Genomic DNA, 16,266 nt, shown 5'->3' with positions numbered 1-16,266 from the left:
TTTGTCTTTCTTGTCTGACTTCACTTAGTATGATAATCTCTAGGTTGAATACAAATTTGATGTCATTTATGAAATGATACAATTCAACGCCAGATGCAAATATAATACAGATGCATTTTTTGTTATATTCATTCATTTTATTTTTCAGATTCCATAATATTTGTCTTTCTCTGTCTGACTTATTTCACTGAGCATAATATCCTCCAGATCCATCCATGTTGTTGCAAATGGCAAGATTTCATTATTTTTTATGGCTGAGTAAAATTCTATCTGAGTAATATTCTATTCTATTGTGTGATATATGTATATATATATATATCACATCTCCTTTATCCGTTCATATGTTGATGGATACTTACGTTGCTTCCATATCTTCCATTATCTGGCCACTGTAGATAATGCTGCTATGAACACTGGGCTGCATGTACACCTACGAATTAGTATTTTCATTTTCTTTGTATATATACCCAGGAGAATTGCTGGATTATATGCCAGTTCTATTTTTAGTTTTTTGAAGAACTTCCATACTGTTTTTCATAGGGGCTGCACCAATTACATTCCCACCAACAGTGTAGGAGGGTTCCGTTTTCTCCATTTCCTGAGCATTTGTTATTTTTTCGTCTTTTTGATGATAGCCATTCTGACAGGTGTGAGCTGATATCTCATTGTGGTTTTGATTTGCATTTCTCTGATGATTAGTGACGTTGAGTGTCTTTTCATGTGCCTGTTGACCATCTGTATGTCTTCTTTGGGAAAATATCTATTTAGATCTTCTGCCCATTTTTTCAGTTTTTTTATGGAGATTTTTTTCTTTATTGAGAAACTTAAGACTTGGGTACATCAAATAAAATCAATTTCTGGGGGGAAAAAATCAAAACTCGCAATAGAAAAAAAAAAAGTTAACACTGTCTGTGCCATATCAGAACCCAGAGAATATAATCTTTCAATTGAAAAATTCTAGGCGCTTCAGAATTGACCTTTTGATACAAAATGACTTACTAAATTTGCAATTTGTGGTTCTTGGTGTTGAGGTCCATAGGACAAGCTAGGGCATCTTCAAACCTTGAGCTGAATTCCATGAGGGGTTATTTGGCTTTTGAATCGGTTTGTCCTTGTCTAAGAGGTAGCAGCAGCAACAGCGCCCACCTTCTGGGCACCTTCTTTCTTGGCGTGATGAGCCTGCAGGACCGCCACAGCTTCACCTTGGAGCGGAGAGACTCGGGGGACCCCAGCATGTGCAGCAGCTCCGAGTTGTCAGTCTCCAGCAGCATCCCCGTAATCTTCCCAGCCAGGTTTGAGTGCATCGTCTGGATGAGCAGGAACAAACGTTCACCCAACATCTGCTTCTGTTCCTGGGGGGGGCGGTGCTGCGGCCAGCATGGAGGCAGTCAGCGGCTCCTGCCCCTGCACATGGGGTGCAGGCTGGGGTGCCTGCAGGGGCCAGTTGGCAGGGTGAGGGCTGTGGACACTGGAGGCGTATCTGTAAGGTGCAACAGCCCGAGCAGCAGCGGCAGCAACAGCAGCACGAGGTGCTAGGTTCTGCCCAGCTGCGGAAACACCTCCAGACTGGCAGCTGTCAGTCAGCCCTTGCTGGGCGGCACCAGCCCCACCAAAGTCCACAGCCAAGCGGTCTGGGCACTCAGACCCGACTCTGAGTGGTAGTAGGGAGGCTGTGAGAGGCTGGAGCATTACCAGCTGGAGCCAGATGGCAAAGAGCTGGATGACGCCCAGACTGGCATATAGCACTTGGCATTCCTTGGAAGCCTTGAGGTCTCCCACCTTGCTGCCAGTGTGGATTAGGCCTCATCTGTGCTAATTGGTTAGGTTATACGGAGGTCTTCCCTGAGCCTGTGGAACTGCTGGAACAAAGTAGCCCCCAGCTGCAGGCTGGAAGTGATTTAAGATGGCATTGGCAGGGAGCGCTCTTATCCCAACCACCCAATGCATATACTGGTAGGTCAGGTGAGCCTTTCTCTCTTCCTTTCTCTGGGCCAGGGCGACATACAGTGGCTTGGAGCCCATGATGCATCCGTTCATCTCTGTGACTGCTTTGGTTGCCTCTTCAGGGGATGAGAAGCAGACAAAGCCAAACCCTTTGCTTCTCCCATCCTCCAGCATTACCTTAGCACTGGTGATTGATCCAAAAGGAGAAAACTCTTTCCTTAACTTCTCATCATCAATGGTGTCATCCAAGTTCTTAATGTAGAGATTCACCCCCTGATAGTGACTAATTCCCTCCTGTTTCAGCTGTTCAAATTTTCGCTTTTGTGACAAAGCGAAAGAGAGGCATGGACATATATACACTACCAAACGTAAGGTAGGTAGATAGTGGGAAGCAGCCGCAGAGCACAGGGAGATCAGCTCGGTGCTTTGTGGCCGCCTGGAGGGGTGGGATGGGGAGGGTGGGAGGGAGGGAGATGCATGAGGGAAGGGATGTGGGAACAGATGTATATGTATGACTGATTCACTTTGTTATAAAGCAGAAACTAATAAAAAAAAAATTTCGCTTTAACTCGGCCTGCTGTTCCACTTTCTTCTGTGCACGGCCAAAGAAAATGACTTTCCCACTGATTTCTTTTCCATTCATCTCTTCCACGGCCTTATTGGAATCCTCGTGCTTTTCATAACTCACAAAGCCAAAGCCTTTGGATTTCCCACTGGGATCTCTCGTCACCTTGACACTTACCAAACTGGCTGAATAGCTCTTTCAGACTCTCATCATCCACCTCTTCCCCAGAGTTTTTGATATAAACATTGGTGAATTCCTTGGCTTTGGCTCCAAGCTCAGCTTCTCGCTCTTTTCGAGACTTGAATCTGCCCACAAACACTTTGTGGTCATTGAGGAGCATGCAGTTCATCTTCTCGATGGCCTTGTCGGCAGCCTCCTGGGTCTCGAAGTGGACAAAGACGTAATAACCCTTAGAGCCGTTCTCATCACACACCACCTTGCAGGACAGAATGTTTCCAAAAGCAGAAAAAGTATCATAAAGTGCCTTGTTATCTATAGATTTGTCCAGGTTTTTGATGAAGATGTTTCCCACGCCAGATTTTCTCAAAGAGATCCCTCTTTCTCAAGGAGATCCCTCTGAGACCACATGTTACGGATTGGCTTTCTCTTAATCACATCAAAGTTCATGGTATCCAAAGCCCGCTCAGCAGTCAGCCGGCTGCCGGAAGTTGACATACGCATAACCCAGGGAGCAGCGGGTGATCATATCGCGGCACACCCAGGTGGACAGCACAGGCCCTGCAGGACTGAACTTTTCGTTTAGCACGGCCTCGGTGACATCTGAGTGCAGGCCACCCACGTACAGGGAGGTCATGGGGTAGCTGCTGGGTGCAGCGTTCATCTCCCCACCACCCTGAGCCCCGCCAGGAGAACTTCTTAGAGGGACCACACAGGACAAAGGGGGTTTCCGCTCGGAGCCGTGGCCCGTGCCGCGGCTCATAGGGGCCAGTGAAGCTCAGAGAAGCTGGAGTCGGCTCCGCGGGCCGGAGACTGCCAAACCGCAGACAAAAGGCCCTCAAGAACAATATGGCCCTCCCTGGGAGTTTGCAGTTTTCAGCTGTCCTGGTCTGGCAGCTCCCAATTTCAAAAAATGAAAAAAATTAAAACGGGGACTGTCCTCCAAATTACAAAAATTCTTCCAGAGGCAACCCTGTGGTGCCCACGGTGGCCTCCAGAACGTGCGTTTCTCTATAAATATAGGCCTCAGGCTCCCGGCAGTTTAAGATTACGGCAGCCCGGGGAAACGGGAAACCCAAGTATTTGTCGGTGCCGACTCGGCAAGCCCCCAGGCTGCCCGAGCGCGCAGGCGCCACCCACGCCAGGCAGGCAAAGGGCAGCGCGGACACGTGCAGCGCGGAGGCCAGCGCGCGGGGGGCGGGTGCGGCGGGCTCGGGGCTGCCACGCGGCACGGCCGGGCGGCGTGCGGAAGTGCGCGGCCGCGAGCGCGCGAGCGGCTCACCACCGGACCGCGGGCGGCGGCGGCTGCAGCGTAGGGCAGGCCGGAAGCGTGCCAAAGTGACTTACCCGCGGGTTCTCTGAGGAGGATTCACTCTTTTTCTTTCTTTCTTTCTTTTTTTTTTTTTTCTTCAGGCTGCTAGGCCTGAAAGCGGCGGAGGCTGCGGCGACCCCGGGCGGAGAGTGAGTTGTTTGTTTTTTTGATATTAATTTGTATGCCTCTATATTTTGGATATTAATCCCTTATCAGTCATATCATTTGCAAATATTTTCTCCCATTCAGAAGGTTATCTTTTCATTTTGCCAGTGGTTTCATATGTTGTGTAAAAGCTTTTCAGTTTAATTAGGTCCCATTTGTTCACTTTTGCTTTTGTTTCCTTTGCCTTAGGAGACAGATTCAAAAAGATATTGCTGTGATTTATGTCAAAGAGTGTTCTGCCTATGTTTTCCCTAGGAGTTTTATGGTTTCCAGTATTACATTTAGGTCTTTAATTCATTTTGAGGTTATTTTTGTATGCGGTGTGAGAAAATATTCTAATTTTATTCTTTTACAAGTAGCTGTCTAGTTTTCCCAGCACCACTTATTGAAGAGAGTGTCTTTTCCCAATTGGATATTCTTGCCTCTTTTGCATAAATTAATTGACCATAAATGCATGGGTTTATTTCTGGGCTGTCTGTTCTGCGTCGTTGATCTATGTGTCTGTTTTTGTGCCAGTACCACACTGTTTTGATTGCTGGCTTTGTAGTATAGTCTGAAGTCAGGGAACATGATACCTCCAGCTCTGTTCTTCTTTCTAAAGATTGCTTTGGCTATTCGCGGTCTTTTGTGTTTTCATACAAATTTTAAAATTATTTGTTCTAGTTCTGTGAAAAATGCCATTGGTATTTTGATAAGGCTGGCGTTAAATATATAGGTTGCCTTGGGTAGTATGGTCATTTTAACAATATTAATTTTTCCAATCCATGAACACAGTATATCTTTCTATCTGTTTGTGTCATCTTTAATTTCTTTCATTAGTGTCTTAATAGTTTTCTGAATACAGGTCTTTTACCTCCTTAGATTTATTCCTAGGTATTTTATTCTTTTTGATGTGATAGTAAATGGGATTGTTTTCTTAATTTCTCTTTCTGGTAGTTCATTGTTAGTGTATAGAACTACAACAAATTTCTGTATACTAATTTTGTATCCTGAATTCATTGATGAACTCTGGTAGTTTTTTGGTGGTGTCTTTAGGATTTTCTATGTATAGTATCATGTCATTTGCAAATAGTGACAGTTTTACTTCTTCCTTTCCAATTTGAATTCCTTTTATTTCTTTTTTGTCGGATTGCTCTGGCTAAGACTTACAATACTATGTTGAATTAAAGTGGCAAGAGCAGGCATCCTGGTCTTGTTCTTGATCTTAGAGGAAATGTTTTCAGCTTTTCACCATTAAGTATGCTGTTAGCTATAGGTTTATCATATATGGCCTTTATTTTGTCAAGGTATGTTCCCTCTATATCCACTTTGTGTAGAGTTTTTTTTTTTTTTATCATAAATGGATGTTAAGTTTTGTCAAAAACTTTTTCTGCATCCATTGAGATGATCATATTATTTTTATTCTTCAGTTTGTTAAAGTGGTGTATCGCATTTATTGATTTGCAGGTGCTGAACCATCCTTGCATCTTTGGGATAAATCCCACTTGATCATGATATATGATCCTTTTCATGTATTTTTGGATTTGGTTTGCTAATATTTTGTTGAAGGTTTTTGCATCTATGTTAATCAGTGATAAGCCTGTAATTTTCTCTTTTTGTGATAATCTCGTTTTGGTATCAGGGTGATGCTGGCCTGGTAGAATGAGTTTGGAAGTATTCTTTCCTTTGCAATTTTTGTGGAATAGTTTGAGAAGGATAGGTGTTAACTCTTTTCTAAATGTTTGGTAGAATTCACCTGTGAAGCCATCTGGTTCTACACTTTTGTTTTGGGGGATTTGTTGGGTTTTTTTTTATTACTGATTCAATTTCATTACTGATAATTGGCCTGTTCATATTTTCTATTTCTTCCTGGTTCCATCTGGGAGATTTGTGCATTTCTTCTAGGTTGTTCATTTTATTGGTGTATAGTTGTTCATAGCAATCTCTTATGATCCTTTGTATTTCTGTAGTGTTGGTTGTAAGTTTTTCTTTTTCATTACTGGTTTTATTGATTTGGGCACTCTCTTTTTTTTCTCTATGAGTCTGGCTAAAGGTTTATCAGTTTTGTTTATCTTTTCAAAGAACCAACTCTTAGTTTCATTGTTATTTTCATTGCTTCTTTAGTCTCTATTTCATTTATTTCTGCTCCGATCTTGATGATTTCCTTCTTTCTACTAACTCCGTGTTTTGTTTGTTCATCTTTTTCTAGTTCCTTGAGGAACTTTTTTCCCCTCTGCCTTTGCTAATCTCTCTTTTCTTCTACCTAATTTCTTAAAGTACCCCTGAGCATTTTCAGATAAAAATCATTCTGTAACTAGAAAGATTAAATGCAATCTGGAAACACATTTTTTAAAAAAGAGTGCTATATTTTTGAATAGATTTTATCACCATGTTTCCTTCTATGGGGAATTATCCAAGGGTTTTTCAGTTGAAAGATTGGAAGACTTCCTCCTGAATTATGTGGAGTTTGAAGGATCATCTATGAAACTGTTATTAATGTACAGTTCTTGATGGCATAGCCCATGACTCAGTGGGCCCTATTGTTCCTGGCTGCAGTGTGGTTCAAATGACTTGATTTGGTGTGCTCTTATTAATTTTATTTTATTTTGTTACTTTTATTTTCATTAAGTTGACAGCCAAATCAGAACTGATCTATCAGTATGTGGAACACTTAACACAAGCTGTGGAGAGCTACAAGCAGCGGATGGACTGGCTCACCAGCAACAGCCGGTAGATATTTGGTGTCATCTTGGAACAGTGCATCACCATAGTGCTGGATTTTGGCGGCATGCTGGAGGAGGAGCTTAATCTGTGCCAAGATGCTCTAATCATGGTCCTCCAGGAGCAGGTGGCTCACATAGCCAAGTTCAATATCATATGGTGAGTTCCCATAGGAAAGGAGTATTTCCCTGAAACTTCATGAGTAATTTTCATGTATTTGGAGTTAAGGAGCATAACTAACACAGTTAGATCTGTGGGGAGGGAGGAGCTATAATCTTGTAATTTCCTAGAATATATCATTCCAGCAGAAAACCCACAATGAGTAAATCTTAAAAACTTTTATCTGCTTTGTATATGGCATCTTAGTTTTCAAATTAGAAGAGACTTTGAAACATTGTTTTCTTCAGTGTATAGTATGGCAAGGTCAAAATATAAGAATATAAATTCTTAAAATTAAAATTCCTTCACACGTTTTAGACTTTAGATTCAATAATGAATTCCAGTGTCACAAATTTCACTGCTTTTCAGATTGAGTTTGCAGCTCAAATTGATTTCCCCTGTAAGTTGACCCCCTTTAATCAGAACAACAGGTGGCTGGCTTTATAGACTTTCTCATATTTCAGAGTTTTCACAATCAATTTTTTACAGATTCTTGGATTCAAGAGAATTTGGACTTTAGCACTGACTTCTCATGTGGAACAGTGGCTGTACTTCCCTGACAGAAAACATCTGGATGAGAGGGACATCTATCTAATTGAGTTTTTCTTTTTTAAGTAAAATATTTTCAGCTAAACAGATGACACCTTTGAGGATGCTGCCTAATTGTGTTCTATCCCAGGTTTCTATTTCTGTCGCAGTTATATTATTGAAGGAATTAAGTGATTAAGTCTACAGTGCTTTAGCTTCCTTGGAAATGTGTAGCATAGATGCCACTCAGCCAGATTCTCTACCCAAAGGGCCACACAGAGGTAAGGCAGCCTCTGTATCTGGAGGTGGGCTAGGAGGGGCAAATCAGGCTGATTCATTTAGTCCAGGATTCACATAATTCTTATAATTACAAATTCATAAGTGATTCATAAAATTCATTTAATTATAAACACAGAGATAAACTCAAGTGGCCCTTGTTTTTTGGGGGTATTCCATCACATTTCTAAGCTCAAATTAAATGATTGAATCAAAATGTCCCAGGATTTAAAAACTTATGCTCTGCTGAACGCAGAACAATACTATTTTTGATCCAAAAAAGGTAACTGATGGGAATCTTTCAGAACAATGAAAACAATGTAATAAAAGAATTAGAAATAAAATTGTGGAGTAACAAAATTGTTGCTGATTTGTAAATCTTAATGCTGTGAATCCTTAGAAACTTAACTATTCACAGAAGACAGTTGCATCTAAACCTTCCTATTTATGAAAATAACTCTCCCCAATAATTTTTTTGACATTAAAAATTTTTTATTGAAATATAGTTGATTTACAATGTGGTGTTAGTTTTAGGTATACAGCAAAGTGATTCAGTTTTATATATGTATATATATATATTCCTTTTTAGCTTCTTTTCCATTATAGGTTATTACAAGATACTGAGCGTAGTTCCCTGTGCACGTTCCTCAGTAATTTTAATGCAATTGTTAATGTTCGAATTTTTGAGATTTTAAAATTATCCTGTAAACGTTGTTTTTCCCAGTCAGTACAGCTTATGGAAGGTCATAGTGCTTTGGAAACCTGCCTTAAACAGCTCACCTGTTTTCTCGGTAACTTTGAGAGGGCTGGGAGATGTGTTTTCTTTCTCTCAGCTCTGGTGACATTAGGTGTCTTGCTGCTTGTAGCTGTGAGACTGAGGGCTGACAGCTACATTGACCACTGCCAGTGACAGCCCCATGCGGTCCCTTTCAGGGTTTCTCAAGAGCCTGTGAAATGGCAGGAAGGTGCTGTTCCTGTGACGGCACAATCCATAGCCGCTGCCATCAGCTGGGTTGAGGAATCGCCTTTTGAGCTGGCTCTGAGCCAGACTCGCCGCTTAGACGCTCTGCTGGAGGCGGGGAAAGACGAATCGGTAAGTGTGTGTCTGTGTCTGCTGCCACATCACGAAGGTGGCTTTGCGCTTATTCCTTCACACTCAGTATCCGCATACTGCCTTACAGCTGAGCTTGGGCCCTTCCAACTGCATCCCACAGAGCCTGCATCCTTGGCATTCAAGAGCCCCAGCAGTCTTAATCCTGTTCACCTCTGAATTTGGAACCAATTGATAAATAGGTGACAGGCCCCGGATGGGGATCAAAAGAGCATCTCTGGTGATGGCAGGGCTGGACCAACCAAAATGAGACTCTAACACCTGAGCCTGGCTGGGCTTCCCCTAGGGGGCGTCATTGGGGCCGCAGGGCAGGCCCTTATTTAGCCGCTGCCAGGAGAGCCACGTGCTGCTCACAGCCCCCGAGCATTGAGAAAGGAAGGGAGTGAGGCCGTGAGTGTGCATCTCTAATGCTTCAATTCCACTCTTGCTCTCCTGACAATTAGATAAACCCATCTCTTATGGGAGGAGAGGTTGGAAGACTTGTCACTGAACCTTGAGGATGAGGAAATAGGGTTTCCCAGCATCCATGCTCTGAATCTTTCCCAGTTCCTCCTCTTCACAGATGGGTCCATCATGTGCTTTCCAAGGGGAAGTGTATCCCAGTCAGTGTGTCATCCGTTCTTGAATGCCGATGCATTCACATAAGCTTTTTGATAAGGACCGTTCGGATATAAAGCTTTACCTGGAAGAAGTGATTAACTGGTGGTGTTTTATATCTCTTTTAGCCACAAGAGTGTGTTTTTGTGAGCAGCTCTAATGGTGGGACTGTTAAGGGTGGTGACAGGCTAGAGAGGAAGTACTCTGGGCACATGAGGTCCTTAGGCCAGCCTTACTCCCCAGGTAGGGATAAGTCTGCTTTTTCTTGGGATACAGATGCTTAACTAATCCTTACTAATTGATTAATATTAATACTTAATTGCTTCTTCCACTCTGGAATCCCGGGGATCCTGCAGGTTTCAAGCTTTACTCTGCCGCATTAAGAAGTCCTTTCTTGGGCAAGGTGGCCATGTGCTGGCACCTTCAAAGGAGAGCTCCCAGTGGTCACCAGACTGTGTTTATTGATACCGAGGGTGATGGTTTGAAATTGGAAACATACTGTTTATCCTCAGAAAGCCAGAGGAACAAATGTTTCCCATTAAAGAAGAATGAAATGCAAGCAGCTTTGTTCTTTGGCCTTTTAAGTTTGTTTTAACATCATTTAAAATTTCAAATGTCTGGACACCTTAATAAGCATTCAAGAAATGGAATATTTCACAGGCTCTTGGATGTGTGTGTGTGTGTGCGCGCGCATGTGCGCGTACAGGGGTGCTCTCCTTCTTTGTCTGTTTACCTGGCTCCCCGGTCATACGTGGTTCTGGCAACCCGACCTGACTGCAAGATTTCTTGGTGACCTTGACTTTCTGTTTTACTTCCCTCTGGTTTGTATGTCTCCTTTCTCTGGGGGGTTTCTCGCTAGCCCAGGAAATGTGTAACAATTTAGTGAGTTCCAGGGAAGTTCTGTAGAAGAAGGATAACCAAGAAAGAAGCTTCCAGGCGCTGGTCATCAAATGTCACATGAAAACTCTTGAGAAGAGACCGCGGGGTATGAAAGATGCTAAACATATTCAGACCATGGTATTCTGCACCCAGAGCTTATATCTGGTTGTGGTCCTGAGGACAAGTTTAGTAAATGCAACTGCCGCACATATAAAAATGCCATGCTCTGTGTCTTATGAGGAGTAAAGAGAAGCATGCATGGGGACTTCCCTGGCAGTCCAGTGATTAAGACTCCGCGCTTCCACTGCAGGGGGCATGGGTCTGATCCCTGGTTGGGGAACTAAGATCCTGCATATCTTGCAGAGTGGACAAAAACAACCCCAGAAAAGCATGCATGTGTTAGGGGTGGGGAGAGAAACGGTTCCCATAAAGACCTGCTGCTCTGCCCTGAGCCCCTCATGTCCACCCCAGTGAGTTTCCAGTTGATCCATGTGGCTGCAGTTTGCTATGAACAGAAAGGATTTAAGGCTTAAGAAATGTTTTGAACAGTAAATCTAAAACCCCAGTCTTTTCCTGCTCATGATAACCTGCTTTGAGTTTTCATCTTCCTCCATGAGTGGATCCTGAGAGGAACCAAGAAAGTGGGTATTGTCTTGTGTTCAGAGATTAACAGGGAAGTGGGTTTTTGTACCCGTCCACGTGAAGAAGGAGGGCTGACTGATGGGCTTGGTTACGATGAAGGAGGATGCCCAGAGGCCACTGGCCTCCAGGACTGGTCTTTGTAACCATGGGTGGGCCAGGAAGATTTACCAGAACAGATGACAGAGTGTGAGCCTTCGGGTCCAGGAAGAGCCCAGGCAGAGTGTGGGGTCTGTTTAATTCGTGTATCTCATAGTGGCACATGAAGAGCACTATTGATGGATGAATCACTGGTGTACCCTGTGAAAAAGAACCTGGTGCCTGGGAAGGGCGGCCCTTGGAGTATTGAGGAGATGTTTAGAGGGGGCTGGTGCTGCCTTCAGAGCCCAGGCATGTGTCTGGCACAGGGTTTCTACTCTGCAGCGTCCTCTGGTCTCTGGATGCATCTTTTGGAAGTTGGTAGCTTCCATGGCCTTTTTGAGGAGGGGTGCTGTGTCAGGAGGCCCTGGATGGCCTGCTGACCCAGGACGAGAAGGGTCCTTAGGAAAGAGATGGCTGTTTATCCAAAGCCCCAGTTCCCAGCTACCTAAGGGAGGGACCTGCCTTCTGCTTTCAAAGGCACCTGTATTTCTCTTTGTGTTCTCTCATCCTCTCTTCCATCTACCTGATAGGTACACATTTGTTTACTTTTTTAAAAAAAAGTCATATTCACTGAGAGACTAAGTGGGTGAATTAGAGGCAGACCCACATGATTCCATAAGGAACCTTCACCAGCGGACAGTGAGCAGAAGGCCTGGCCACATCAGTCATGACCCTGGCATTTCATTTTCTTCCTTGCTGCGGCTCAGACAGGCATCACATCTTTTCATCTTTGCCCTAGCATTGCCTAGTAATGGCAGTGCCTAGCATGGGCTCGATAAATGTTTGTTGAACAGTGAAGGAATAGAAAGGAAATAATGTCGATATTCTCGAGATTGGGGGTTAGATGTGGATCCAAGAGATTCCCATCCCCAAGCTATGGTACGGATTTGAGTTTTTTTTTTTTTTTTTGCGGTACGCAAGCCTCTCACTGCTGTGGCCTCTCCCGTTGCGGAGCACAGGCTCCGGACGCACCGGCTCAGCGGCCATGGCTCACGGGCCCAGCTGCTCCGTGGCATGTGGGATCTTCCCAGACTGGGGCAGGAACCCATGTCCCCTGCATCGGCAGGCGGACTCTCAACCACTGCGCCACCAGGAAAGCCCCGGATTTGAATTTTTTTGAATTGAAGGGAGGTGGTCTGCATGGGACCAGGTGGGTGAATTTGCTGAGCCTTCTATGCTTGTGATGGGGATGTTGGGTTGGAATAGGGATCCTGAAGCCCAGGAGGCCGGAACGTTGGTGATGGTCAGCTGTGTGAGGAGGAATCTGAGAAGGGAGCTGGATCAATAGCAAGGGGCAACCACCACCCTGGGGGGAGCGCGTGGTCAGAAAATCCAAATGGGCTGAACCAGGGAGGGCGGCCCCAGGCACAGGGAAGATCTGGAAGTTAGATCCAAGCTCTGGAGTCGGTCAGCACTGTTGTAATGGTCAAAGTTATATGAAGGATAAGACAGATTTTGCTGGGCCTCTCACTGCTGTTCTGGTTGACTTTCATTTTTGTCTCCTTGCAAAGTGGGAATTCTTACACCCAGAGGCCTTGGGAGCTTCTGACACGCCGGAGCAGACGGCGGGCAGAGTGGAAGCAGCTGCTCCCAGTTTGGTTCTTCTTTTCCCCAAAACCCATGGCTGGGAAGATGGCAAGACCTCCTTGGTCAGGTGGATTGCAGGTTAACCTTGGGAAGCTGCAGAGCATGTGGCCCGACAGAATGAGACATATCAAGTGAAAACATAAAGGCTCCAACCTATTTTACGTAGTATAAAGTGGCAAGAGTTTTTGAGTCATGGTTAAATAGCTGCATGGAGCCCCAGTATTTTCTATGTCTGGTGTTATCAAATTCGGTACAAATCAGCATTTAAGGCGATGCTGGTCAGTGCAGAAGCTGCTCCAGGTCCCCTTGCCCTCAAGGAGCACAGAGGTACTGGTTAAGGAGTGAGGATTCCCATGAGGGTAATTCCCTTGAGCCAGACAACCTCCTGGACCCAACTTTTGGTCAGTGGTAGTGAGATTGGGGGTAGGAGCCTTGGATGGTGTGGGGACCAAGGAGATGAAAACAGTGCCCACCCCTGGCCACCTTCTTGTCGCATGATCTCGCCTCTCCGTTTCTGGGATTCACCATCATCTCTAACATGTGAGGACCAGTCTTGCCATGATGAGCTGACAGAGTGCAGTGGCTGAAAAAAGCAAGGACACAAGTTCGTGAGGTCAGGCAGGCTGGGTTCACTGGCTGCTCACCCGGGTCAAATAACCTGTCTAGGCCTCAGTTTCTTCATCTGTAAACTGGTCATGATAACAAGAATTCAAATTTATGTTAGCTTATCATCCCCAATAGCAGATGACCTCAAAGCCATTTCACTTTCAAAGGCATTTTGCCAAATTTGGGGGGATAGTAGTAGGTAGCATATTTATCGTCCTCTCTGTTTTTCTAAATGTCATTATGTGAGCAGAAAGGAGAGGCAGAAAGGCAGTGTGCAGATGGCGGTGAGGTAGCTGGTCTCTGGGAAAGCGTATCCCTGGAAATCTAGAGCACAGATAACTGAGAGTTGACCGAAAACACAGGCAACTAAGAAGCTGAGTAAGGACCTTAGTGAATAGTGAATAACTCCATAGCCTTAATTAATGAAGGAAAGGAAATCCTGACTCACTGCTGGCTATAGCAATTTCTAGTTTGCTGAAGTCTCCAGGGAAAAAACATCTCTGTGTGAGGATTTCAGGCTCTTGGGTTATTGCCAGAGCAAAGAAGCTGTGTTTACGCAGCATGCAGTGGAGACAGAGGGAGTCAGAAGCTGCCGACAGACCAGCCAAAGTTGTTTGTCCTCACTCACTTCCCTGTTGATCTACCAAACCCTAGAATATACTCCCTGGGTCTGTTCCCCTGTCTTGAGCCATGTGTGTTCTTAGACCCTCTGAGAGGATGAAGCTGTCCTCATGCTAAACTTGGGCACCAACACAGCTGGTAAACTAGTAACTGCAACTCACTGGAGCCTATTCAAGACGTCTTACAGAAGGTAGTGTCTAACACCGGGAAGAGAACAACATAGAATGCATTTTCTGGAAGAACAGTATTAGTTGTATAATTAGGAATCTGGAGAACACTTTCTTCCTCCTGTCAGTGTTTTTTCTGCTTCTCAGGTGACTGACTGGGAGAAATGTACAACCTTCCTCAGTCTTTACCACCCATGAGGTACTTCTGAAAGTCAGGGACTTTGTGATGAAGGGCCTGAGAGAGAGAGTCATGGGGGCAGGAAGACTCTTTGTGCCCAGCCTGGGGAGGAATGTTGCTGAAGTAGGCTGGGCTCAGCTCCCACCCCGGCGGTCTCCTAACTCCCAGCCTGGCCGCTCTGCCACCCTCTCCCCACCTGCCTTTTTGGGCACAGCCTGCCCCCTGCTGCCGCAGACCAGGTGTCCTAAGCAGCTGGGAGCTGACCCTCAGCCCACCTCTCTCTGGGCCAGGTAGCTTTAAGTCCCAGCTTTGAACTCGAGGTGAGGTAATTGACTATTTACCTTCAGCTAATTGGGGATGTGTGATTAGAAGCTCATGAATCCTAAAGGGCTGGTGACATCTGTTTATCCCTTAAAACACAATACAGGGACTCCCCTGGTGGTCCAGTGGTTAAGACTCCCCTCTCCCAATGCAGGGGCCCACGTTTGATCCCTGGTCAGGGAACTAGATCCCACATGCATGCTGCAACTAAGAGTTTGCATGCCACAACTAAGACCTGGCGCAGCCAAATATATAAATATTTTAAAAAACACAATATATTTGCTGGGGGTTTCTGCCCCAGTTATCTGTGGAGACAATCACTTAGGGTGCTTTTAGGGGCAGGTTTAGATGATATGTGTTCCTGGCTCTACCTGTGGTTTTACTTTCTGTGATTTATATACGTACATAAGTGTATGCCATCTTGTTGAAGCTCAGTCATGAAGTCAACTGCATAATCTCCCTTTTCACAAGTGAAGAAACTGAACCTAAACCACTTGCCCGAGGTTACAGAACTCCTCAGTGGCGCAGTGTGGTTCAGGGTGAGGCCCAGTGGATGGCATCGACATCTTTAAATTAAGCAGGGCATCGTCTCCTACCTGGGTGAGGTATTCATCTCCCAGGTTCCTGGTTTAAAAGTGTGTGTGTGTGTGTGTGTGTGTGTGTGTGTGTGTGTGTGTGTGTGTGTGTGTGTTGCAATATCTCATACTATCTCATGACATGATCCCAGCCATCCACATCTCCTGAAGCAAATCTCTCTGTTTCTAGAAAGGAATGGCTTCTCACCTGCACGAGGGTGGGGCTGGAGCACTGGCTTGCACTGGGATCCCAGGACGTTGGCAGCACTTGGCTGGGTGGGTCATAATCTCAGGCTCCCAGGAGTTGAGTTCATGAACCTGGGCACTGAGTAGACTTCTCCCCTTTCCCTTCCAGGGATGACTTTCTGCCTTAGAAATCCTGCTTTCTTCCGGCGCAGGCTCCATCCCATGTAGGAATGCTCCATCAGCCTCAGATGGATTCCCCTCACTGGGTGGAGCAGGATCTGTGATTTATTTATTTATTTGTTTGTTTATTTATTTATTTTTATTTTAATTTTTTTTGCGGTACGCGGGCCTCTCACTGTTGTGGCCTCTCCCGTTGCAGAGCACAGGCTCCAGACACACAGGCTCAGCAGCCATGGCTCACGGGCCCAGCCGCTCTGCGGCACATGGGATCCTCCCGGACCAGGGCACGAACCCACGTCCCCTGCACCGGCAGGCGGACTCCCAACCACTGCGCCACCAGGGAAGCCCAGGATCTGTGATTTAGATGTAAGAAGCGTGGGGGATCTAATATGGCAGGTGACGCTGACCTGAAGCTGTAGCTCTACACTTTTCCTCCTCATAGCCATCCTTCCCCTTGGCTTTCCGCCCAGAGTTGGGTGGGTCCCTGCTCATGTTTATATTCACAGGGCATACAGCAGGGGGGTGGCTGCTCTGTTGTGTAGCCAGCACCTTCCATGTAGGTGTCCTTGCCTCTTTCTCTGTTTAACTACTCTCTTTGACTATTTACTGGGGAGGGGAAAGGGTGCCAACAGAGCCTAGATTGCTATGGGAC

The 16,266-nt window shown here is 45.3% G+C and overlaps 1 protein-coding gene and 1 pseudogene across 1 annotated transcript in view; one reads left to right on the top strand and one right to left on the bottom strand.

Annotated features, from left to right (window-relative positions):
- The window catches only part of VWA3B (von Willebrand factor A domain containing 3B), a 195,928-nt gene that overhangs the window by 18,575 nt on the left and 161,087 nt on the right, over positions 1 to 16,266 (top strand). The window contains 4 exon segments of the mRNA XM_060116976.1: positions 4,100 to 4,147; positions 6,772 to 7,022; positions 8,760 to 8,919; positions 9,663 to 9,777. Coding sequence (XP_059972959.1) covers positions 4,100 to 4,147; positions 6,772 to 7,022; positions 8,760 to 8,919; positions 9,663 to 9,777 — 574 coding nt within the window.
- LOC132501645 (polyadenylate-binding protein 4-like) lies at positions 1,071 to 3,350 on the bottom strand (annotated as a pseudogene).

Source organism: Mesoplodon densirostris, chromosome 14 (genome assembly GCF_025265405.1).
Source record: "Mesoplodon densirostris isolate mMesDen1 chromosome 14, mMesDen1 primary haplotype, whole genome shotgun sequence".
NCBI classification, from domain to species: Eukaryota; Metazoa; Chordata; class Mammalia; order Artiodactyla; family Ziphiidae; genus Mesoplodon; species Mesoplodon densirostris.
Note: the sequence above shows the minus strand (reverse complement) of the source record. Positions and strands in the feature narration are given on the sequence as shown.